General features: G+C 39.1%; 1 protein-coding gene across 1 annotated transcript in view; it reads right to left on the reverse strand.

Moving 5' to 3' along the window:
* Nucleotides 1-1567: 1567 nt before the first annotated feature.
* The window catches only part of LOC100344493 (vomeronasal type-2 receptor 1), a 35348-nt gene continuing 9216 nt past the window's right edge, over nucleotides 1568-27699 (reverse strand). Inside the window, exons 4-6 of the mRNA XM_070072608.1 lie at nucleotides 26266-26493; nucleotides 5581-5704; nucleotides 1568-3422 (exon numbers count right to left, since the gene is read on the reverse strand). Coding sequence (XP_069928709.1) covers nucleotides 2443-3422; nucleotides 5581-5704; nucleotides 26266-26493 — 1332 coding nt within the window. The 3' untranslated portion in view covers nucleotides 1568-2442. The remainder of the gene's footprint in view (nucleotides 3423-5580; nucleotides 5705-26265; nucleotides 26494-27699) is intronic.

Here is a 27699-nt window from a genome sequence, read left to right on the forward strand (position 1 = left end):
TTATGTATTTTACTAGAATTCATTTTTAGTTGACACATTCATTCAAAGAGAAAATATCTCTGAAGTTTACGAGAATATTGTAATACTTGATAAATAATTACATAAAAACAACCATATTGCAAATTAACCCATTATTCTTAGACGATCAGGTATTATTCATTTCTAAGTCATCTTCTATAACAGTGCATGTGTACCAAATCGACAAGAGACTACTTCAAAGTATTTTAGATAAAAGCTAATTAAAAGTGCAATACTACATAGTAAACATTAATATTAAACATAGAAGTTCAATTGATATATTATTTATAATATTTACTTCCTCTAATTTCTCAAATCTATTGCCAATCAGAAAAAAATAACTGCAAAAAGCACAAGTCTGATGAGAATGCATTGCTGAGTCATGTGATATGAAAGGAGATAAAAAACAGGGTCTTGTACAGTGTCCTTATGAAATTCCAGAACTTTATAGACACCATATGTTCAATAATCAACATCTCAGAAGAGAATTGAATTACATTAAATTGTAATATTTAAGTTCAAAGTAAAGCAAATTACTAGACAAGAGCCACAATTCAGCGCATTGTTTTAGATCACAAGGTGACTCATTGAGAACAGTCACGATGATGTGTGTATAACAAGTTAGAAGTCGATTGTCATTTTCCTGTTACTCTAGACTTCAACAAGCCGTCCTCTCCTTTCCAAAGTACCCCAATCCTGGGGTTGAATGAAGGACCAGGATAGCAGTTCTCCTCCTCTTTGTACTGTGATTCAGGCACTCCTCTACCGATTCTAAAGGCTGAGGGGCAAGCTCTGGGGAAGTGTGGGAAGACTGAAGGGTGACAGATGCCTGCCCTGAAAGTCCTCGAATACCAATGACCCTCCAGACAATATAATCCATTCGAGCTTTGCAGAACCTTGATGCCAACCTCCTGTTTCAATAACAGAAAACTGATTCACTTTGCCGGGCCTGGATAATCATTCCTTAAAAGTTGACAAAAAAGTGCCTAACAGGCTTGTCCTCCTGAGTCAGTCATCACAGTTTCTGTTTCCTCAAGCCTGCAAGAATCTTTGCCTGTTTTGAGTAATTGAGGTTCATAAAATTTCTAGATTTTCTTGAAGGGTGAACTCTTTCTCCTCCTTTCAGATTTCTACACTCAAATATATTAATGCAGCCAGCGCTGTGGCTCACTTGGCTAATCCTCCCCCTGCGGTGCAGGCACCCTGGGTTTTAGTCCCAGTTGGGGTGCCTAGTACTAGTCCCGGTTGCCCCTCTTCCAGTCCAGTTCTCTGCTGTGGCCCGGGGAAGGCAGTGGAGGATGGCCCAAGTGCATGGGTCCCTGCACCCGCATGGGAGACAGAGAGGAAGCACCCAGCTCCTGGCTTCAGATTGGTGCAGCGCCAGCCATGGCGGTCATTAGGGGAGTGAACCAACAGAAAAAGGAAGACCTTTATCTCTATCTCTTTCTCACTGTCTATAACTCTACCTGTCAAATAAAAATTTAAAAAATATATACTAATGCACTTCTGATCTATCAGTATCTCTACAAATGGTTCTTCCACACATACATATGAATTATACACATAAATGTATATAGCTCATTTTCAAGAATCATTCTAGAAAAAGATTGAAAAAATTGTAACGTATCCAGCTGGAAATAAATTTCCAACTAACTCTGCTAATCAGAAGGCAAATATCTATATTCAATTAATCTCAAAAACATTTGTACTCTAATTTCTGCTCTAGGTAAACACTTATCTTTTTGCCACCCATGTCTTCACCATATAGTCCACTTAATAACTGCCTTGGTGACATCTAAATTATCTTTGTTTTTATCTTTCAGTCAGAGGAATGTTTGCAGATTCAGATACTTTACCATTTACTCTCTTGCAGGAAAATCCAGAGCAGGTATACCAACTCCTTCAATATTCTCTACGTGCCCACAGTTCTCTGAAACACATTCTCTTCCAAATTCCCTACTCCAAAGGAAAGTCTAGAAGCTATAATTCTTACCTCAATCTGAGAACAGCTATTTAGAGAGAGTTACCAGGATGGATGACATACTATCTCTTTGGTTCCCCACTATGTGACTTGAGTATAAACTTCTAGAACAGATACTCATAAGCACAAAAACCTACTCGAGTCAAAGTTTTTCTCTAACTTGTGGCTATAGTTTTCGAACTTGTGCCTATCACATCCTCTATTTCCAAAGTACTTTGAAATGTTTGGATTAAATAGCTTATCCTTCAATAGTAAGCAATATTGTAATTCATACCAAAGTGTATCATACAACATGAGTGTTCAAAGACCATGCTAAGACTAAACCACCAGAGCACAATCGTCAACACGACCCCAGAGTATCAGGCAACTGCTACAGGGACAATTTGAAAGGGTATGTTGGACATGTCACCATTGCAGCCTTGAAGGCCATATGCCCTTCAACTTTAATCACCCACGACAGCGGACACCGTGGTGTTAAGCTCACTGCTCACAGAAGCTGAAGTCAGTTGTATACTCTTATCTATGGCGGGGACCCTTCCACCAACAATTTCATCAGTGTTTCTCTTTGGCCTCAGCAAAATAATGAAGCACTTGGGAGCAAATAGACAGCCCAACAAGCCGTAGCTGGATGCCAAGATTGCAAATATTTCCACAGCCACTTTGAACTTCCCTTTGGTGCTCAAGTAAGCAGGGACAAAAGAGATCCAGACAATGAAAAACACAAGCATCCCAAAGGTGATGCATTTTCCTTCATAGTAATTATCTGGCAACTGGCGAGCCACAAAGGTCGTAAGGAAGCAGAGCAAGGCCAGGAAGACATCAACCCCAAACATTGAGCACAAGAATTCTACAGAGCCCTCATTGCATTCAAATATGATCTTTATATTTTGAGATTCCATGTTCTTGTATACCCTGGGGGGTTCCAGCACCAAGTAAGCAGTGCATATGCCAACCTCAACTAGAACAGAGATTAGTATGATGATTTTCCGATAAAGGGGACGTATGGATATAAGTCGGGTTTTGGACTTGGAAATTCTGTAGGCTAAAAATAGTGAAATGGTCTTCCCAAGAATACAGGCTAGGCAAAGAGAAAAGCCCAGTGCCAGAGTGACCTGACGGGCCATGCAGGACCAGTTGTATGGCTTGCCAATAAAAAGCAGGGATGACAGCACTGTGATGGTCAGAGAAACCTGAATAAGAAAGCTCAGCTCACGGCCATTGGCATTCACCAGGGGAGTGTGTCTGTAGATCACATACACAACCGTGACGGCCAGGACTACAAGGGCCCCAAAGATGGACAGAATGACCAGCGTGAAGCCCAGGGCCTCATCATAAGCAAGGAATTCCACCTCTTTGAGCACACATTCACTCTTCTCTGCATTGGACCAGTAGTCTTCACCACACTGTTCACATTCCCTTTGGCCTGTTAAACAGAGAACAGAGAACTCACTGTGAGTACATCAATTGTTCCCTTCAGCTGCAAATAGCCCAGAGCACTCAGGGGCCTAGAGAGCAAGGACTCATATTCCTACAGAAGATGTGCCAGGTCTCAAAAGAGAGAGTGATAAAAAGGACTTAGTGCAGGTAATGTCACACATGGAGAATTGTTTTCAAGTTCAGAAATTCAGTCTTTCTTGTCAGTTTCATTGTTTCTTGCAGCAGCCTTTTCAAGGAACTTGCATCTTTCAGTACAACTATGTACTTGAAAAGGAAAGTGTGTACCTGCATAAACCCAAAGCAATCCATGACAGAGGGGGAAAAACACAAGGCAATTAGAGCTACTGGTGTGAAACAATCAAGAGGGTTCTGACCCGGATGAGGCTGATTCAAACACCTGTGTTTTCAGCCTTGCTTACAGGCTCAGCCCCATGGAAAAGCATTCTGGCTTAACCTTCCCAGTGTCTCTGCTCCTCACCCTCTGACGCAGATGTGAGGGACAGACAGAGAAGGACCGAGGATCAGAAGGAAAACAAAAGCAGCCAGCACGTCTCCAGGGACCAGCAGAGGTTTGAGGCAGTTAGCTGTGCTGCAGGGGCTCCAAGGCAGAACACTGGTATAGAAAAACAAGTCATCCAAGGGCTGCTCTTGGGACATTAGGATAGGGTTCCTTTAATGTTCTGTGAAAGACAAAGTTGTTCTGTCTTTGATGTACATTGTAATACTTTATCCATTTTAGTATTTTTTTTGGTTCTAGAACTATTGGTTGAACTCTGTAATTAACACACAATTATTCTTAGGTGTTTAAATTTTAACTGAAAAGTGATCCCTATTAAATATAAGAGTGGGAATACGAGAGGGAGGAGATGTACAATTTGGGACATGCTCAATCGGACTTGCCCCAAATGGTGGAGTTAGAAACATGCCAGGGGATTCCAATACAATCCCATCAAGGTGGCATGTACCAATGCCATCTACTAGTCCAAGTGATCAAATTCTCTTCACAATTGATCACACTGATAGGTCAAAGAGTCAAAGGGATCACACAAACAAGACTAGTGTCTGCTAATACTAACTGAGAGAATCAAAAAGGGAGAGAATGATCCATCATGGGAAGCGGGATCAGGATACACAGCAGACTCTGAATGGCAGATGTCCTAAATAGCACTCTGGCCTCAGAATCAGCCCTTAAGGCATTCGGATCTGGCTGAAGAGCCCATGAGAGTATTTTAGGCATGGAAAGCCAAGACACCTCAAAAAAAAAAAAAAAGAAGACCTAAATGAAAGATCTCTGTGAGTGAGATCCCAGTGGAAAGAATGGGGCCATCAAAGAAGGAGGTACCTTTCTCTGAAGGGAGGAGAGAACTTCCACTTTGACTATGACCCTGTCGGAATAAGATGAAAATCGGCGAACTCAAAAGGCTTCTATAGCCTTGGCAACTCATGACTAGAGCCTAGGGAGATTACTGACACCATAAACAAGAGTGTCAATTTGTAAAGTCAACAACAGGAGTCACTGTGTACTTACTTCTCATGTGGGATCTGTTCTTAATGTGTTGTCCAATGTGAAGTAATGCTATAACTAGTACTGAAACAGTATTTTACACTTTGTGTTCTGTGTGGGTGCAAACTGATGAAATCTTCACTTAATATATACTAAATTGATCTTCTGTATATAAAGATAATTGAAAATGAATCTTGAAGTGAATGGAATGGGAGAGGGAGCGGGAGATGGGAGGGGTGTGAGTGGGAGGGAAATTATGGGGGGGAAAGCCATTGTAATCCATAAGCTGTACTTAGGAAATTTATATTCACTAAATAATAATTAAAAAAAAAGAAAGACAAATGTAAAGACTGCAACTTCCTTTTAATCACTGCTCACTATTCCTGAGCTGAACTTGAATGCAATTCTACATAAAAACTGAGCCACTCGAAGCCCAGAGAGTTGTTCAGATGACTCATTGTGTATTTCCCATTTAAAAAAACAAATCACACTTTAAAACTTCTGTTGTTAAATTGCTATTGAAGGCCATTTGGTAAAAGATTATTGACATCCATTTGTAAAGCAGACTTTCAAGGCTCTCTTTGCCAATACGTGCTTAATCAAATTGAATTTTTTATCAATGAAAGATCAGCCATCTCACCTGCTCTCCGTGACACATGTCCATCAGCACATGGAATGCACTCAAAGCAGCAAGTTGGTTCCCCGTGACGTATCCCCTTCCGGGTCCCAGGAGGACATAGATCGGTACACACTGAATGGGGAATCTAGCAAAGACAAATTCAACAAATGTAAGCAAGCACTACGTGTCTGCCACTCCCAAGGCTGAGAAAGTGTCCCTTCAGATCTCCATGGAAACTTGGTGCATATCTGAGAGGCACAGGAAATCTGGGTAAAACAAGAGACAAAGAGAACAATATACAGTCTAGAGAGGAATTTTTTTAAAGGACCATCTTGTGGTTGATTCTAGAAATGTAAAACCAGCTCTTTCTCTTTTTAAAGATTTGTGTATTTATTTGCAATGCAGTTACAGTGAGAAAGAAAGACTCTTCTATTTACTGGTTCACTGACCCCAAGGCTTGCAATGACCGTGGCTGCACAAAGCTGAAACCAGGAACCAGAAATGCAATCCAGGCCTTCCACATGGGTGGCAGGGACCCAGATACTTGTGCCATCTTCTGCTGCCTTCCCAGGCGAATTAGCAGGGAGCTGGATCAGAAGCCGAGCAGCCAGGGCTTCAACAAGCAATTCCATATGCTTCTGTTGCAGCCAGCGGCTTAACCTGCTTCAGCACAACACAAGCCCCAAAACTACCTCTTTCAAACCTTGCAGATCCAAACCAGGCTATGTGCCTGTGGGACTCTGCAGCTGGGACGATTTGACAAGTCTGTTCCTGCTTCTGGGGAACCTGTGACCTCAAGAAGCATCTTGAAGGGCCAGCACTGTGGTGTAGCAGGTTAAACCACTGCTGCAGCATCGGCATCCCCAGTGGGTGTTAGTTCGAGTCCCAGCTGCTCCACTTCTAATCCAGCTCCCTCTTAATGTACCTGGAAAAGCAGCGGAAGATGGCCCAAGTACTTAGTCCCTTGCACCCACATGGCAGACCCAGATGAACTTCTAGTCTCCTGAATTTCGATATGTCCAGCCCTGACTGTTGCAGCCATTTGGGGAATGAACCAGCAGATGGACGACCTCTCTCTGTGTGCATCTCTCCCTTTCTCTCTGTAGCACTACCTCAGCAGCAAACACAGAACTGCCTTCCCTTATAGTCTAAGTGAATGTGCACCTTCAACCCAGATTAAATGTCTGCTTTGTGAATCTGTTTACATCTTAATCTACTGGAAAAGTTCCGCACTTAAAGGGGAGATAAAGTGTTATTTCCAGTAATAAAAACTCCAAGGGGAAGGGAATATTCATATTTATATTGATTTTTGAAAATGAGCATTTTCAGGTCGAGTTTAAAGGGTAAATCTAAATTAAATAGTATACATAATATTAGCAATCTCTGAGCTAGGTTACATATATAGCATTTCAGAAGTATGTATACATATGGTTAGGCCTGAGACATTTTATATATGGTTATAAAAACATATTTTAAATACATTTTGAGGAATAGCTATTACAGGAAGAGGTGACAGTCAACTGTTCTCACATTCTGAAAGGTAATGATATCATCACCACAGAATGAATCAAATGTCCTCTCTCCACCCAGTCTTCTGGAAGGAGTTCTCCATATACTTTTCTCTCAAATTCAACATGAACAATGGGCTGATGCCTTTCTGTTTCATTTCTCAGTATCCCTGTGCTTTTCAACCTCTCTGCTCTAGCTTCTGACCCACCACCTAAGACTCTTCTTGCCCTATCTAACGGCCTTTTGTCTAGCTCCATCCTCCTTCATCTCACTTCAGTATCTGGTGCCCTTGATCAATGCCTCGCTGAAATGTAAGCTTTGGGGCTGGTGCTGTGGTATAAAAGATAAAGTCGCTGCCTGTAGTGCCGGCATCCTATATGGTGCTGGATCAAGTCCTGGCTGCTCCACTTGTGATCCAGCTCTCTGCTTATGGCCTGGGAAAGCAACAGAAGATGGTCCGAGTCCTTGGGCTCCTACACCCACATGGGAGACCCGGAAGAAACTCCTGGCTCCATGCTTCAGATTAGCCTAACTCCCTCTGAAATGTTAGCTCTGTTAGACAGGAATTTGCCCTGTTTGTACACTGATGTATATCCCCAGTTCCCATGCATATATGATGTTGTGCTCAATACATATTTACGCTGTAATTAAGTAATCAAATTGTAAGCACTTTGAGGGAAGCTGTATTTTGGCACTCCTTAACCCAGAGTTGGACTCATAATAGATGCTAAATAAATTTGTATGGAACCACATGTGAAGCAAATTTTTATGTAAATATAGGTCCAATTTTAATACAGAAGATAAGAAAAATAAATTTCTAATGTGTGGGTGTTTGGTACAAGAGTTATGCCATTGCTTGGGATGCCTGTGTGCAAGACAATAGAGCAGGAGCCATTTTGGACATACCTAACAGCTGTACCATCTCACAGCTGCACCCGTCCTCAGCCAAGTGGAAACCTGACTCTGGTTGGGAGTAATAACAAGAGACTAAGACTTTGTGAATGTGCGGAGCTTCTGAACCGGGACAATGAAAAAAAAAAAAAACTGAGGGTGTGTGGGAGAACACACAGTGAGGATGAGATGTGAGTTGAAATCCTTGCTTAGTATATGCTAAGTTGATCTTCAGTATATGAAGGTATTTGAAAATAAAATAAAACTCGATGGGCAGGATGGGAGAGGGAGTGTGAGAGGGGAGGGCCACGGGAGGGAGGGAGGTTGAGGGGGAGGGAAGCCACAACAATACAAAAGTTGCACTTTGTAAATTCACATTTATTAAATAAAAAAACTATGTAACAAAAAAAAAGAACTTAATACTTTACCCTTTTAGTATCTTTTATGCTCTATTTAAAACTATTGGTTGAACTCTGTAAAAAAAAATAACTATATAACAAAAAAAATTTATGATAAGAACATTTAGAAGTAATCCAAAACAAATGCATGAACTACAGAAATCCATACAGGACAGGACAGAAAATCTCTCTTGTGAAAATGAAATCTTAAGGAGGCAAATAGCAGGATATAAACTGAAGGCACAAAAATCAAGAGCATTTGTATACACAGGTAATGCCACGGCTGAGAAAGAAATGCTAAGATCAATCCCATTCACAATAGCTTCAAAAACAATCAAATACCTTGGAACACACTTAACTCAATCCCATTCACAATAGCTTCAAAAACAATCAAATACCTTGGAACACACTTAACTTTGATGTAGACATCAAAGATCTCTACAATGGGAATTACAAAATCTTAAAGAAAGAAATAGAAGAGAATACCAACAAATGGAAAAATCTTCCATGCTCATGGATTGGAAGAATCAATATCAACAAAATGTCCATTCTCCCAAAACAATTTATAAATTCAATGCAATACCAATCAAAATACCAAAGACATTCTTCTCAGATCTGGAAACAAGGATGCTGAAATTCATATGGAGGCACAGGGGACCACGAATAGCTAAAGCAATCTTGCATAACAAAAACAAAGCAGAAGGCATCACAATACCAGATTTCAGGACATACTACAGGGCAGTTATAATCAAAACAGCATTGATGGGAGGGTTGCGGGTGGGAAGGAAGTTATGGGGGGGGAGCAATTGTAATCCATAAGATGTACTTTGGAAATTTATATTTATTAAATAAAAGTTAAAAATAAAAAGCATGGTACTGGTACAGAAACAAATGGATATCAGGGAACAGAATAGAAACACCACAAATCAATCCAAACATCTACAGCCAACTTATATTTGATCAAGGATCTAAAACAAATTCCTGGACCAAGTACAGTCTATTCAACAAATGGTGCTGGGAAAACTGGATCTCCACATGCAGAAGCATGAAGCAAGGCCCTTACCTTACACCTTAACCAAAATCCACTCAACATGGATTAAAGATCTAAATCTATGACCCAACACCATCAAATTATTAGAGAACATCAGAGAAACCCTGCAAGATATAGGTACAGGCAAAAACTTCTTAGAAAAGACCCAGGAGGCACAGGCAGTCAATGCCAAAATTAACAATTGGGATTACATCAAATTGAGAAGTTTCTGTACTGCAAAAGAAATAGTCAGGAAAGGGAAGAGGCAACCGACAGAATGGGAAAAAATATTTGCAAATTATCCAACCAATAAAGGATTAATAGCCAGAATCTACAAAGAGATCAAGAAACTCCACCACAAACAGCACACTTAAGAGATGGGCCAAGGACCGAAAAGGACATTTTTCAAAGAGGAAATCCAAACAGACAGCAAACACATGAAAAAATGTTCAGGATCACTATTCATCAGGGAAATGTATACATACAGAAATGCATACATAGAGAAATCAACTAACAACAGATGCCTCTGAGGATGTGCTGAAAAAGGCACACAAATCCACTGTTGGTGGGAATGCAAACTGGTAAAGCCACTGTGGAAGACAGTTTGGAGATTCCTTAGAAACCTGAATATAGCCAGCCATCCCACTCCTTGGAATTTACCCAAAGGAAATTAAATTGGCAAATAAAAGAGATGTCTGCACCTCAATGTTTATTGCAGCTCAATTCACAATAGCTAACACATGGAATCAACCAAAATGCCCATCAACAGAAGACTGGATAAAGAAATTATGGGATATGTACTCTATACAATACTATACAGCAGTAAAAAACAATGAAATCCGGTCATTTGCAACAAAATGGAGGAATCTGGAAAACATCATGCTGAGTGAAATAAGCCAGTCCCAAAGAGACAAATATCAGATGTTCTCCCTGATCGGTGACAACTAACTGAGCACTTAAAAGGAAACCTATACATGGAGAGCCAAGACACTCTGGCAAAAAGATCTCTGTGAGTGAGATCCCAGTGGAAAGAACAGGTCTTCAAAGAGGGAGGTGCCTTTCTCTGAAGGGAGGAGAGAACCTCCACTTTGACTATGACCTTGTCTAAACAAGATAAGAGTCGGAGAACTCAAGGGGCTTCCATAGCCTTGGAAACTCATGACTGGTGCATAGGGAGATTACTGATGCCATAAACAGGAGTGTCAATTTGTAAAGTCAACAACAGGAGTCACTGTGCACTTACTCCTCATGTAAGATCTCTGTCCTTAATGTGCTGTACACTGAGGCTTAATGCTATAACGAGTACTCAAACAGTATATTTTACTTTGTGTTTCTATGGGGGTGCAAACTGTTGAAATCTTTACTTAATGTACACTAAACTGATCTTCTGTTAAAAAAAAAAAAAAAAAAAAAAAGAAACTATCAATTCCCAACTTGACTCTCACTGGGATTAAACATGACAATAGGTCTGATCTGATTTCATCATCATTTAAAAAAAAATCATCTATTATTTTTCACTTTATGTTTCTGTGTGGGAACAAACTGTTGAAATCCTTACTTAAGGTATAATAAGCTGATCTTCTGTATACTAAGATAATCGAAAATGAATCTTGATGTGAATGGAAGGGGAGAGGGAGTGGGAAGGGGGAGGGTGGTGGGTGGGAGGGACGGTATGGGGGGGAAAGCCATTGTAACCCATGAGACGTACTTTGGAAATTTATATTCATTAAATAAAAGATAAAAAAAAAAAAAAGGAAACCTATAGAAGTGAAATGGACACTATGAGAAACAATGACTTGATCAGCTCTTGTCCGACTGTTGAGGAACAACTTACTATTTTATTCCTTTTAGTACTTTTTCTTCTACATAATACCATTGGTTGAACACTTAATGAACACACAATTATTCTTAGTCATTTAAAGTTAACTGAAAAGTGATCCCTGTTAAATATAAGAGTGGGAATAAGAGAGGGAGGAGATGTACAGTTTGGCACATGCTCACTTGAACTTACCCCTAATGGTAGAGCTAGAAACGGGCCAGGGGATTCCAATTCAATGCCATCAAGGTGGCATGTACCAATGTCATCTCACTAGTCAAAGTGATCACTTTCAGTTCATAATTGATCATAATGATAGGATTAAGAGTCAAAAGGATCACACAAACAAGACTAGTGTCTGCTAATACTAACTGAGAGAATTAAAAGGAGAGAATGATCCAATATGGGAAGCAGGATACACAACAGTCTCATAGACTGGCAGGTATCCTAAACAACACTCTGACCTCAGAATCAGCACTTAAGGCATTCCAATCTGGCTAAAAAGCCCATGAGAGTATTTCAGGCATGGAAAGCAAGACACTATGGCAAAAAAAAAAATGACCTAAATGAAAGATCTCTGTGAGTGAGATCCCAGTGAAAGAACGGGCCATCAAACAAAGTGGTACCTTCCTCTGAAGGGAGGAAAGAACTTGCACTTTGACTATATAAGATCAGAGTTGGTGAACTCAAGAGGCTTCCATAGCCTTGGCATCTCACGACAAGAGCCTTGGGTGATTACTGACATCATACATAAGAGTGTCAATTGTTAAATCAACAACAGGAGTCACTGTGCACTTACTCCCCTTGTAGGATCTCTGTCCCTTATGTGTTGTACTATGTGAATTAATGGTAAATCTACTACTAAAACAATACTCTATACTTTGTGTGTCTGTGGGTGCAAACTGTTGAAATCTTTACTTAGTATATACTAACTTGATCTTCTGTATATGAAGATAATTGAAATGAATCATGATGAAGAATGGGATGGGAGAGGGAGTGGGAGATGGGATGGTTGCAGGTGGGAGGGAGGTTATGGGGGGAAAAACTGCTATAATTCAAAAGTTGTGCTTTGGAAATTTATATGTATTAAATAAAAGTTGAGAAAAAGCAATATTCAACTACTGAAACCAAATAAATTTACATTCTCATACTCAAAATAAATATCAAATTATTATTATTAAAAAAGAATTCATTAGATTAAATTTTTAAAAAAGTAGCGGAAAGCCTTAACAACAAACTTGGTGAGCCAAAAGAAAGAATATCTGAGCTTGAAGACAAATCTCAGGAAACCTTAAATCTTACAGTGAGACCAAAAAAAAAAAACAAACAAACAAAAAAACACCTAGAAAACTACAAAGCAGTGCTGGAGATTTATGAGATACTGTCAAACGACCCAACAAAGAAGTTGGGTCATTTGTCATAGAAGTTAGGTCACGGGTCATAGGAGTTCCTGAAGGTGTAAAAAGAGAGAATGAATTAGAAGGCCTTTTTCCATGAAATAATAACAAAACATCTCTAATTTGGAGAAAGAAAGGGACATCCAAGTACAGGAACACATATAACTCCTAGTAGACATGACCAGAAAAGATCCTCACCACGACACATTGTTGTCAAACTCTCCACAGTGAAACATAAAGAAAATATTCTAAAATTTGCACAAGAGAAATGCTAGATTACATTCAGAGTATCTCCAATTAGACTCACAGCTGACTTTTCATCAGAAATACTACAGGCTAAGAGAGAGTGGAATGGGGAGATATATTCCAAGTGTTAAGAGAAAAGAAAACTGTCAACCCAGAATACTGCACTCCGCAAGGTCTCATTTGTGAATGAAGGTGAAATAAATACTTTTCATAACAAAGAAATTGAAAGAATTTCACTCATACACTCATCCAGCCTTACAAAAGATGTTTAAGGATGCGCTACACACAGAAACACACAAAATGGTCATCACTAGAAAAGAAGGTGAAGACAGAAAATCTCCCAGCAAAAGCACAAAGGAAATCCAAAGTGAAAAAAAAAAGAAAAAAAAAAAAAAGGAGTATTTATGTGAAAATGTCAGGGCCAAGTCTTTACTTAACAATAGTCACCTTGAATGTAAATGGCCTCAACTCTCCAGTTAAAAGATACAGACTGGCTGAATGGATTAAAAAACATGACAAGAGCCAGCACTGTGGCATGGCAAGTAAAGAGGCTGCGTGCAGTGCCGGAATCCTGTATGGGCACCGGTTCCTGACTGGCAGCTCCACTTCTGAATAAGCTTTCTGCTATGGCCTGGAAAGCAATGGAGGATAGCCCAAGTGCTTGGGCTCCTGCACCCTCGTGGGAGACCCGGAGAAAGCTCCAAGCTCCTGGCTTCAGATCAGCACAGCTCTGGCCATTGCAGCCATTTAGGGAGTGAAATAGCATACGGAAGACCTCTCTCTCTCTCTCTCTCTTTCCTCTCTGTAACTCTGCCTCTCAAATAAAACAAATAAATCTTAAAAAAAAAAGCCAAGACCCATCAATTATCTATCTACAGAACCACATTTCACCAACAAAGATACATGAAGACAGAAAGTGAAAGATTTACAAAGAAATTCCATGCTAACAGAAAACCAAAAAAGAGTTTATGTAGCCATCCTAATAACAGACGAAATGGACTTTAACACAAAAACTGTTTTAAAAAAAATGACAGTGGCCAGTGCTGTGGCTTAGCAGGTTAACGCCCTGGCCTGAAGTGCCAGCATCCCATATGGCACCGGTTCTAGTCTCGGCTGCTCCTCTTCCAATCCAGCTCTCTGCTATTGCCTGGGAAAACAGTAGAAGATGGCCCAAGTCCTTGGGCCCTTGCACCCATTTGGGAGACCCAAAAGAAGCTCCTGGCTCCTGACCTCGGACCAGCACAGTTCCGGCCATTTGCAGCCAATTGGGGAGTGAAACATCAGATGGAAGACCTCTCTCTCTCTCTGCCTCTCCTCTCTCTATGTAACACTGACTTTCAAATAAATAAATAAATATTTCTTTAAAAAAAGACAAAGAATGGAGCTATATAATGAGTAAGTGATCAATTCAACAGGAAGATGTAACTATAATAAATATATATATGCACTCAATTACAAGTCATTTGGCTTTTGAAAAGAAATGGTAATAAATTCAAATGGAATGTGGGTGGGAGGGAAGTTATGGGGAGAAAAAGCCATTATAATCCATAAACTGTACTTTGGAAATTTATATTTATTAAATAAAAGTTTAAAAAAACTAAATGGAGACATAGACTCCAATACAATAGTAATGGGGGAATTAAATATCTCACTTTCTTTTTTTTAATTTATTTTTTATTTAGTAAATATAAATTTCCAAAGTACAGCTTATGGATTACAATGGCTTCCCCCCCATAATTTCCCTCCCACTCACACCCCTCCCATCTCCCGCTCCCTCTCCCGTTCCATTCACTTCAAGATTCATTTTCAATTATCTTTATATACAGAAGATCAATTTAGTATATATTAAGTGAAGATTTCATCAGTTTGCACCCACACAGAACACAAAGTGTAAAATACTGTTTCAGTACTAGTTATAGCATTACTTCACATTGGACAACACATTAAGAACAGATCCCACATGAGAAGTAAGTACACAGTGACTCCTGTTGTTGACTTTACAAATTGACACTCTTGTTTATGGTGTCAGTAATCTCCCTAGGCTCTAGTCATGAGTTGCCAAGGCTATGGAAGCCTTTTGAGTTCACCGACTTCGATCTTATTCCGACAGGGTCATAGTCAAAGTGGAAGTTCTCTCCTCCCTTCAGAGAAAGGTACCTCCTTCTTTGATGGCCCCATTCTTTCCACTGGGATCTCACTCACAGAGATCTTTCATTTAGGTCTTCTTTTTTTTTTTTTTTTTTTTTTTTTTTTTTGAGGTGTCTTGGCTTTCCATGCCTAAAATACTCTCATGGGCTCTTCAGCCAGATCCGAATGCCTTAAGGGCTGATTCTGAGGCCAGAGTGCTATTTAGGACATCTGTCATTCTATGAGTCTGCTGTGTATCCCGCTTCCCGTGATGGATCGTTCTCTCCCTTTTTTATTCTCTCAGTTAGTATTAGCAGACACTAGTCTTGTTTGTGTGATCCCTTTGACTCTTTGACCTATCAGTGTGATCAATTGTGAACTGAATTTGATCACTTGGACTAGTGAGATGGCATTGGTAAATGCCACCTTAATGGGATTGTATTGGGATCCCCTGGCATGTTTCTAACTCCACCTTTTGGGGCAAGTCTGATTGAGCATGTCCCAAATTATACCTCTCTTCCCTCTCTTATTCCCACTCTTATGTTTAACAGGGATCACATTTCAGTTAATTTTCAACACTTAAGAATAACTGTGTGATAATTACAGAGTTCAACCAATAGTACTAGAACAATCCAAAAAAAATACTAAAATGGATAAAGTATTACATTGTACATCAACATTGAGGACAAGAGCTGATCAAGTCACTGTTTCTCATGGTGTCAATTTCACTTCAACAAGTTTCCCCTTTGGTGCTCAGTTAGTTGTCGCCAATCAGGGAGAACATATGATATTTGTCCCTTTTGGACTGGCTTAATTCACTAAGCATAATGTTTTCCAGATTCCTCCATCTTGTTGCAAAAGACTGGATTACGTTATTTTTGACTGCTGTATAGTGTTCTATAGAGTATATGTCCCATAATTTCTTTATCCAGTCTACTGTTGATGGGCATTTGGGTTGGTTCCAGGTCTTAGCTATTGTGAATTGAGCTGCGATAAACATTAATGTGCAGACAAATTGTTTGTTTTCCAATTTAATTTCCTTTGGGTAAATTCCAAGGAGTGGGATGGCTGGGTTGAACAGTAGGTTTATATTCAGGTTTCTGAGGAGTCTCCAGACTGCCTTCCATAGTGGCTTGACCAGTTTGCATTCCCATCAACAGTGGGTTAGTGTCCCTTTTTTCCCGCATCCTCGCCAGCATCTATTGTTGGTACATTTCTGTATGTGAGCCATTCTAACCGGGGTGAGGTGGAACCTCATTGTGGTTTTGATTTGCATTTCCCTGATTGCTAGTGATCTTGAACATTTTTTCATGTGTCTGTTGGCTATTTGGATTTCCTCTTTTGAAAAATGTCTATTGAGGTCCTTGGCCCATCTCTTAAGTGGGTTGTTTGTTTTGATGTTGTGGAGTTTCTTGATTTCTTTGTAGATTCTGATTATCAACCCTTTATCTGTTGCATAGTTTGCGAATATTTTTTCCCATTCTGTCGGTTGCCTCTTCACTCTACTGACTGTTTCTTTTGAAGTACAGAAAATTCTCAATTTGATGCAATCCCAAATGTTAATATTGGCTTTGACTGCCTGTGCTTCCGGGGTATTTTCCAAGAAGTCTTTGCCAGTACCTATATCTTGCAGAGTTTCTCCAATGCTCTCTAATAATTTGATGGTGTTGAGTCATAGATTTAAGTCTTTAATCCATGTTGAGTGGATTTTTGTGTAAGGTGTAAGGTAGGGGTCTTGCTTCATGCTTCTGCACATGGAAATCCAATTTTCCCAGCACCATTTATTGAATAGACTGTCCTTGCTCCAGGAATTGGTTTTAGATCCTTGGTCAAATATAAGTTGGCTGTAGATGTTTGGATTGATTTCTGGTGTTTCTATTCTGTTCCATTGGTCTATCCATCTGTTTTTGTACCAGTACCATGCTGCTTTGATAACAACTGCCCTGTAGTATGTCCTGAAATCTGGTATTGTGATGCCTCTGGCTTTGTTTGTGTTGTACAAGATTGCTTTAGCTATTCGAGGTCTCCTGTTTCTCCATATGAATTTCAGCATCATTTTTTCCAGATCTGAGAAGAATTTCTTTGGTATTTTGATTGGTATTGCATTGAATCTGTAAATTGCTTTTGGGAGAATGGACATTTTGATGATGTTGATTCTTCCAATCCATGAGCATGGAAGATTTTTCCATTTCTTGGTATCCTCTTCTATTTCTTTCTTTAAGGTTTTGTAATTTTCATCATAGAGATCCTTAACGTCCTTGGTTAAGTTTATTCCAAGGTATTTGATTGTTTTTGAAGCTATTGTGAATGGGATTGATCTTAGAAGTTCTTCCTCAGCCGTGGCATTGCCTGTGTATACAAAGGCTGTTGATTTTTGTGCATTGATTCTATATCCTGTTACTTTGCCAAACTCTTCTATGAGTTCCAATAGTCTCCTAGTAGAGTTCTTTGGATCCCCTAAATAAAGAATCATATCATCTACAAAGAGGGATAGTTTGACTTCTTCTTTCCCAATTCGTATCCCTTTAATTTCTTTTTCTTCCATAAAGCTATGGCTCGAACTTCCAGAACTATATTGAATAGCAGTGGTGAGAGTGGGCATCCCTGTCTGGTACTAGATCTCAGTGGAAATGCTTCCAGCTTTTCCCCATTCAATAGGATGCTGGCCATGGGTTTTTCATAAATTGCTTTGATTGTATTGAGGAATGTTCCTTCCATACCCAGTTTGCTTAGAGTTTTCATCATGAACCGGTGTGGTATTTTATCAAATGCTTTCTCGACGTCTATTGAGATAATCATAGGGTTTTTCTTCTGCAGTCTGCTAATGTGGGGTATCACGCTGATTGTTTTGCACACATTGAACCATCCCTGCATGCCAGGGATAAATCCCACTTGGTCTGGGTGGATGATTTTTCTGATGTGTTGTTCCATTCTATTGGCCAGAATTTTATTGAGGATTTTTGCATCTATTTTCATTAGGGATATTGGTCTGTAATCCTCTTTCAATGCTGTATCTTTCTCTGGCTTAGGGATTAAGGTGATGCTGGCTTCATAGAAAGAATTTTGGAGGATTCTGTCTTTTTCGATGATTCTTAAGAGTTTGAGGAGAATTGGAGTTAGTTCTTCTTTAAATGTCTGGTAGAATTCAGCAGTGAATCCATCTGGTCCTGGGCTTTTCTTTGTTGGGAGGGCCTTTATTACTGTTTCAATTTCTGTCGCAGTTATGGGTCTCTTTAGGTTTTCTATGTCTTCCTGGTTCAATTTAGGTAGGATGAATGCTTCTAGGAATCTATCCATTTCTGATAGATTTCCCTGTTTGCTGGCATACAAGTCCTTGTAGTAATTTCTGATGATTCTTTTTTATTTCTGTGGTGTCTGTTGTTACGTTTCCTTTTTCATCTCTGATTTTATTGATTTGGGTCTTTTCTTTTTTTAGTTAGTTGGGCCAATGGAGTGTCAATTTTGTTTATTTTTTCAAAAAACCAGCTCCTCATTTGGCTGATTTTTTGTAATTTTTTTGGATTCAATCCTGTTGATTTCTTCTCTGATTTTAATTATTTCTCTTCTCCTACTAGATTTGGGTCTGGTTTGCTGCAGTTTTTCTAGATCCCTGAGAAGAATTGAAAGCTCATCTATTTGGTGCCTTTCCAATTTCTTGATGTAGGCACCTATTGATATCAACTTCCCTCTTAACACTGCTTTTGCTGCGTCCCATAAGTTTTGGTATGTTGTGCTGTTTTCCTCATTTACTTCCAGAAAATTTTTGATTTCTCTTTTAATTTCTTCTATGACCCATTGTTCATTCAGGAGCATGTTGTTCAATCTCCATGTGTTTGCGTATGCTCTAGGGACTCCTGAGTTGCTAATTTCCAACTTCATTCCTTTATGGTCTGAGAAGCTGCATGGCATGATTCTAATTCTTTTGAATTTGCTGAGACTTGCTTTATAGCCTAGTATGTGGTCAATCCTAGAGAAGGTTCCATGCACTGCTGAGAAGAATGTAAATGTTTTCTGTGTAAGATGAAAAGTTCTGTATATATCTGTTAGATCCATTTGGGCTATAGTGTCATTTAAATCTACTGTCTCCTTGTTGATCTTCTGTCCTGTTGATCTATTTCTGAGAGTGGAGTATTGAAGTTCCCCAGTACTATTGTATTGGGGTCTAAGTCTCCCTTTAAGTCTCTTAACAAATCTTTTAAATAAACCGGTGCCCTGTAATTAGGTGCATATATATTGATAATTGTTATATCTTCCTGTTGAATTGATCCCTTAATCATTATATAGTGTCCCTCTTTGTCTCTCTTAACAGTTTTTGTGTTAAAGTTTATGTTGTCCGATATTAAGATGGCTACGCCCGCTCTTTTCTCATTTCTGTTGGCATGGTATGTCTTTTTCCAGCCTTTCACTTTCAGTCTGTATGCATCTTTGTTGAAAAGATGTGTTTCTTGTAAGCAGCAAATAGATGGGTTTTGTTCCTTAAGCAAATCAGCCAATCAGTGTCTTTTAACTGGACAGTTCAGGTAATTAACGTTCAATGTGACTATTGATAAGTGGTAAGTTTGCCCTGCCATTTGCCAAAGATATTTTCTAATATATGCTTTGAATTCCCTGTGATCTTTTGCTGTGAGGTTTCCTTCCTTTACCTTCTTCCATATTGATGACCGTGTATCTGTGTTTCTGTGTGTAACACATCTTTAAGCATCTTTTGCAGGGCTGGAAAAGTGGCGACGAATTTTTTCAATTTCTGTTTGCTATGAAAGGTCTTTATTTCACCTTCATTCACAAATGAGAGCTTTGCAGGATATAATATTCTGGGCTGGCGGTTTTTCTCTTAGTACCTGGGTTATGTCTCGCCATTCCCTCCTAGCTTGTAGGGTTTCTGATGAGAAATCTGCTGTGAGTCTGATTGGAGATCCTCTGAGAGTAATCTGACGTTTCTCTCTTGCACATTTTAGGATCTTTTCTTTATGTTTCACTGTGGAGAGTTTAGTTACAACGTGTCGTGGTGAGGATCTCTTTTGGTCGTGTTTATTAGGGGTTCTATGAGCTTCCTGTACTAGGATGTCTCTGTCCTTCTCCAAACCTGGGAAATTTTCTGCTAATATCTCACTAAAAAGGCCTTCTAATCCTTTCTCCATGCCTTTCAGGAACTCCTAGAACCCGAATGTTGGGTTTTCTAATAGTATCCTGTAGATTCCCAACAATATTTTTTAAATTTCTAATTTCCTCTTCTTTTCTTTGGTTTGACTGTATCCTTTCCTGTTCTCTGTCTTCTAAGTCCGATATTCTCTCTTCTGCTTCACCCATTCTGTTTTTAAGGCTCCCTAATGTGTTTGTCATTTGATCTATTGAATTCTTCATTTCAGTATGATTTCTCGTCACTATCACAGTTTCATGTTCTACTAGTTGTTTCATTTCATTTTGATTCCTCCTTAATATTTCACTTTCGCAAGAAAGATTTTCTATCTTGTCCATTAAGGATTTCTGTGGTTCAAGAATTTGTTTTTGAGAACTTCTTAATGTTCTTATCAATTTTTTGAGATCCGCTTCTTGCATATCTTCTATCTCATCATCTTCATAATCTTGAATTGGGGTGTCTTTTTCATTTGGGGGCGTCATAGTGTCTTCCTTGTTCTTATTACCTCAGTTTTTGCATTTGTTCTTAGGCATATTGGAGATATTCTTTTGTTTCTTCATTGTGGTGTTTTTTCTTTTTATACTATGACTCTAGATTAAGTGGACTGTCTGCTTTTGATGGAGCCTTAAAGGCTTGAGATGGGTGTGGCCTGAGAGCTCTGTTTGGTTCCTTAGGGTTAAAGGTGTGCCAAAGGTGACACTTCCAGGTTAGGCATGGTTAATCTCTCTTTCTTTCTTTCTTTTTTGACTCAAAAGGGAAGTAATTCTGCACAGCTGCACGGAATTGGAGGTAGTTAGCAGGCGAATGATATACCCACAGGAGCCAGAGACAGGAAGTTCTTTCCCAAGGACCACACAGGGAATCTGTCCTGTCCTCAGTGTGGGCTGAAATTCTCCTGTAATCTCCCACTGGGTTGCCAAGGTTACCGAATTGTAGCGTCTCTGGAGAGTACTCACGTGAATTCTGTGAGTTCTCTCCCGCACCATCTCTTTTTTCATAGTCTCAGATCAGTAGCACCACACATTCACTAAGTTCTAATCTCCTGTTAATTCACCACCACTACCCCCCCAGAGTCAGGTTTTTCTGCTAGGCTCAGGGCCAGTGCAGACCTGAGGTTGCCCTGCTTCTGACGTATGTCCAAGATGGCGCCTGCTCTTTGTCTTGCTCAACTTTGAGAGGTGAGCGGAGAGAGAGAAACTCGTGTCTGTTGTATCAGTCACTTTTTTTTCTCTCTCTCTCTCTCTCTTCTAGTTAGCCTGGTGAACTTTTCGCCACAGGGTCGATCCCTTTAATCTCCACTTTCCACTTGCCTGCCAGTGTCTCAGGCTACTGAGGTTCGGCTCACCTCTCGTTCTAGCACTGGTGTGTTGAGTCTGCCACTGGTGTCCCCAACTGTGGGCTCCCATGCTCTCCACGCAGGTCCACTGTGAATCACTAGTGCCGGAAGAGTTTCCTCTGCTGTTTCTTCCCCTGCTTTTCCTTGAACCTGCAGTATCACCACTTTTATTAAGCTGTCTCTCCCCGGACTATCAGTGTGCTCCCTTCCTATTCCACCATCTTGCCACCGCCTCCAAATACCTCACTTTCAGCAATGGACAGATCAACCAGAATGAAAATCAGCAAGGAAACAACAAATTTAACTGATACTGTAAACCAAATGGACCTTACAGATTTCTACAGAACATTTCATCCCACAGTTGCAGATTACATATTCTTCTCACCAGTACATGGAAGTTTCTCTAGGATAGACCATATGCAAGGCCATAAAGCAAGTATCAGCAAATTCAAAACAATTGAAATCATGCATCTTCTCTGACCACAATGGAATGAATCTGGAAAACAAAAGCTGAAGAATCTCTACAACATACGCAAACACATGGAGACTGAACAATATGCTCCAGAACGAACAGTGGGTCATAAAAGAAATCAAAAGAGAAATAAAAAAAATTTTCCTGAAATGAATGAAAACAACAACACAACATATCAAACCTAAAGGGATACAGCAAAAGCAGTGTTAAAAGGAAAGTTTATAGCAATTGGTGCCTACCTCAAGAAAATGGAAAGGCACCAAGTACATCATCAATGCATCTCAAGACCTAGAAAAACAACTGGAAACTAAAACCTAAACTAGTAGGAGAAAAGAAATAATTAAAATTAGATAAGAAATGAACAAAATTGAAACAAAAAAAGCATATAAAAGATCAGCAAAAGGAAGAGCCTTTTCTTTGAAAAAAATAAACAAGTGACACACCATCAGCCAAACTAACCAGAAAAAAAAAGAAACAAAGAAAGAAAGAAACAAAGAAAGAAAAGAGGGAGAAGACACAAATCAATAAAATTAGAGATGAGAAAGTAACTATAACAACAGATACCACAGAAATAAAATGAATCATCAGGAACTGCTACAAAGAGCTGTTTGTCAACAAATCAGAAAACCTAGAAGAAATGCATTCCTGGACAAAGCAACTTACCAAAACTGGGCCATGAAGACATGGAAAACCTAAACATTCCAATAACCAAGATGGAAACTGAATCAATAATAAAGACTCTCCCAACAAAGAAAAGCCCAAGACTGCATGGCTTCACAGCAGAATTCTACCACACACTTGAAGAGGAACTAGGCTGGTGCCGCGGCTCATTAGGCTAATCCTCCACTTGCAGCGCCAGCACCCAGGGTTCTAGTCCTGGTTGGGGCGCCAGAGGTCCTTGGGCCCTGCACCCACATGGGAGACTAGGAGGAAGCACCTGGCTCCAGGCTTCAGTTCAGCCAAAGCCGCAACGTGCCGACTGTAGTGGCCACTTGGGGGGTGAACCCACAGAAAAAGGAAGACCTTTCTCTCTGTCTCTCTCTCACACTGTCTAACTCTGCCTGTCAAAAAAAATAATAAAATAAAGAAGAACTAACTCCAATTCTTCTTAAACCATTCAAAACAATTGAAAAAGGAGGGAATCATTTCAAACTCCTTCTTTGAAGCCAGCATCACCTTAATTCCTAAACTGGAAAGAGATACAACAGAGAAAGAGAACTACAAGACCAGTTTCCCTGATGAACATAGACACAACAATTCTCAACAAAATACTAGCCAATTGAACCCAAAAAACATCAGAAAGAGCATTTACCCAGACAAGTAGAATTCATCTCTGATATGAGGGGATGGTTCAACATTTGCAAATCAATCAATATGACACATCACATTAACAAACTTAAAAACAAAAGCTGTGTGACTTTCTCAATAGATGCAGAGAAAGCATTTGATAAAATAAAACATTCTTTCATGATGAAAACCTTAAGCAAAGTGTGTATAGAAGGAACATTCCTCAACACAATCAAGGCAATTTATGACAAACCCAAAGCCAGTATCTTATTTAATGGGGAAAAGCTTGCAGTATTTCCCCTAGGATCTGAAGCCAGAGAACAATACCCACTTTCATCATTGCTATCCCTTATAGCCTTGGTGGTTTTAATCAGACCCATTAGGCAAGAAACAGAAATCACAGGGATACAGATTGGGAAAGAGGAAGTCAAACTACCCTTCTTTGCAGATGATATGATTCTGCATGTAGGTGATCCAAAAGACACCTCTAAGAGGCTATTAGAACTCATAAAAGAGTTTGGAAAAGTGGCAGGATATAAAATCAACACATAAAAATCAATAGCCTTTGTATATGCAGACAATGCCACAGATAAGAAAGAATTTCTAGATCAATCCCATTCACAATAGCTACAAAAAATTCAAATACATTGGTAAAAATTTTACCAAAGATGTCAAAGATCTCTACAAAGAGAATTACACAACATTAAAGAAATAAATAGAAGATGACACTAAGAAATAGAAAAATGTTCATGTTAGTGGATTGGAAGGATCAATATCATCAATATATCCCTACCACCAAAAGCAATTTACAGATTTAATGTGATACCAATCAAAATACCAAGGACATTCTTCTCAGATACAGAACAACCTATGCTGAAATTCATAAGGAAACACAGCAGACCCCAAATAGCTAAAGCAATCTTATACAATAAAAACAGAGCCGGAAGCATCACAATACCAGATTTCAAGATGTACTACAGGGAAATTATAATAAAAACAGCCTGGGACTGACACAAAAACAGATGGATAGCCCAATGTAACAAAATAGAAATTTGAGAAATCAACCCACACATCTTCAACCAACATATCTTGACAAAGGAGCTAAAATCAATCCCTGGAGCAAGGCAGTCACTGCAACAAATGCTGCTTGCAAAACTGGATCTCTGCATGCATTGTATGAAACAAGACCTTACCTTGCACCTAACACAAAAATTTACTCAAAATGGATCAAAAGGGAAAATCTCCAACCTGAAACCATCACATAATTAGAAAACTTTGCAGAAACCCTGCAAGACATGGCATAGGCAAAGAGTTCTTGTAAAAGACCCCAGAGGCATAGGCAATCAAAGCCAAAATTGACAAATGGGATCACATCAAATTGGGAAGCTTCTGCATTGCAAAAGAAACACTCAGCAAAGTCAAGGGGCAACTGACAAAATTGGAGAAATTATTTGCAAACTATGCAACTGATAAAGGACTAATATCCATAATATACTAAGAGCTCGAGAAATTCAACATCGAGGAAACAAACAACCCAGTGAAGTAATGACAAAGGACTTAAATAGGCATTTTTCCAGAGGAAATCCAAATGGCCAACAGACACATGAAAAAATTCTCAGGATCACCAGCTGTGAAAATAATGCAAATCCAAACCACAATGAGTTTCACCTCACGCCAGTTAGAATGGCTTTCAAAAGAAATCAACAAACAAAAAATGCTGGCAAGGATGTGGGAAAAAAGGTACCCCAATCCACTGTTGGTTGGATGTAAACTGGTACAGCCACTGTTTGTGGGAATGTAAACTTGGTACAGCCACTGTGGAAGACAGTATGGAAATATCTCTGAAATCTGAATAGAGACCTACAATATGACCCAGCCATTCCACTCCTTGGATTTACCGAAAGAAATGAAATCAGCATTTGAAAGAGTTATCTGTACCCCCATGTTTATTGCAGCTCAATTCTCAATAGCTAAGATAAAGAATCAACACAAATCTTTGTCAACTGAAGACTGAATAAAGAAATTATGAAACATGTACACCATGGAATACTACACAGAGGTAAAAAAAATGAATCCTATCAGTTGAAACAAAGTGGATAAAACTGGATAACATCATACTTAGTGAAATAAGCCACTCCCAAAAGAACAAATACTATATGTTCTCCCTGATCTGTGGTAACTAACAAAGCACCAAAAGGTAATTTATAGAAGTGAAATTCATACTTTGAGATGTAATGACTTTGAACAGCCCTTGTCTCCACTGTTGAAGAACAGTTCTTTTTTTCATATTATTTTTTCAACACTTTATTTAGCATAGAGTTAATATTATGTGTATAAAGTTAATTGAAAATAGATCTTAGTAAAATATAAGAATGGAAATAGCAGAGGGAGGAAGACAAAGGGTGGGAGTGTGGGTAGAAAGGTAGGTAAGTGTGGAAAGAATCACTGTGTTCCTGAAGTTGTATTTATGAAATGCATGAAGTTTGAATACCTTAAACAAAAGGCTTCTGAGCAATAAATAAATAAATATAGCTATTTTGAAAGTCAATATATTTGAGTGAGAATTTAGTAATGGTCACTGAATGAAAGCAAGAAAACAACCAAGAAAATAAGAATGAGATCAAGAAAAGGGTAGAACTAGAACATGGATGACATGGAAGATGGGTAAATGATATCAAACATAAGTGCAAATGGAGTACATGAAAAAGAAAAACAAAATAATGAAATTAATGTTTAAAGTAATAACCAAAAAAAGACTCTAAAAATAAGAGCTCTGAAACTATGTATAGAAAAGGTATGTACCATATAAGAGGTCTTCAAAAAAGTGTGGAAAATGCACATTCTGAAAAAAACTATGCATAGACTTCAAAATAATTAGCTCCAAAATGAACATTACTTTGGTTCCATTTTTCCAGGATTTTTTTTTTGAAGTACCTGCATTCTTAGGAGAATTGGCTTGGAATGGCAAATTTTAGATGTTTAGATTCCACAAGTCCTAAAACAATATAGAAATGCAATTCTCTCTACATATAAACAAAATAAGATACCAGGGTGACTAACCTTTGAGGATTCGGTATTCCAAAATATTGTTGAATTCTTTCTGATCATGAATTCAAACTTAGACTGTGTGAATATGTATTCTCCAACCTTCACGAAGGCAATATCTCCATTATCATCTAATTGCCAATTTAGAAGATCATAGTATCCAGTCACGTCTCCATTTCTATCAACATGAATTTTCCTTCCATCGTGGGTTGTAAACTTAACTCTCTGTATAAAGAACATGAGCTAGAAAGCAAGGGGGTGGCAGAAAAAAGCAATTTGTAAAAATGTAATTGTTTAGAAAATAGAATCTTAGAAAGAAAATAATTTCAAAATTATCTAATTCAGGAAATGGGATTTTTTTCTTCTCTTCCTGTATACCTTTGATATCTGGTACAACAACCTCTACCTTGTGGCAACTAGAACCTGCAAGGTGATCAACCAAGTTGAAATACACTCTAAGTATAAAGTACACACTAGATTAGGAAAGCATAATTCAAAAAATGCAAACTATCTTATTAATAATTTCACATTTTATATTATCACAATTATGATTACATGTTAAAATATTACCTTACATACACTGGGATAAATTGTTAAAATTAATATCATATGGTGACCTTGGTTTTTTAATATGACTACAAGAAAATTTCTATTTATCCATGAGGCTTCTGGATTTCTACTGGATAGTACTGGTTTACACAAAGCATAGTGATGCCAAATAGTTCCCAATATTTCTATGTCAGGGGAAGAGAGAATATTTTTACTTTTATCCTGGATTTCTTTTTCCTTTTTTTAAGATTATTAATTCGAAAGGCAGAGAGGGAGGGAGAAAGGGAGGGGGAAAGAGAGAGAGAGAGAACTGCCATTCTCAGGTTCCATCCCTGCTGGTCAAGCAGCCAGTGCTGGGCCAGGCCAAAGCCAGGAGCCAGGAGCCAGGAGCTTCTTCCAGGTACCCACAAGGGTAGCAGGCGCCCAAATACCTGGGCTGTCTTCCGCTGCTTTTAGAGGCCATTAGCAGGGAGCTGGACTGGAAGTAGAGCAGCCCAGACCAACAAAAATGAACTGGTGCCCATGTGGGATGCTGGCTTCACAGGCAGGAGCTTTACCTGCTGCACCAGGACGCAGACTGACTCCCTTCCTAGATTTCTTCATTGACAGACACCAGCACACCCTTCACCACCATTTCTCCCTTCCCTGTGATAAGGTGCCTGAGACAGGAAGATCAATAGGGCCATCCCGTGCCCTGACAAGAGACCAATGGATAGTCTAGATAAACAGGTACCAACTGGAAACCTCAATGTCTTCTATGTTGCTATTATGGGAAGAATGTTGAAAGTGTATGAGTGATGGAGAGGCTAACTAATAACTTTAGGAAAACTGGAAACAATCCCCACAGGAAGTGACCAAATGAGCTGATTTCAGGAGCTTAGCAGGAATATTGGCCTGACA

This window comes from Oryctolagus cuniculus, chromosome 4, assembly GCF_964237555.1.
Source record: "Oryctolagus cuniculus chromosome 4, mOryCun1.1, whole genome shotgun sequence".
Taxonomy (NCBI): domain Eukaryota; kingdom Metazoa; phylum Chordata; class Mammalia; order Lagomorpha; family Leporidae; genus Oryctolagus; species Oryctolagus cuniculus.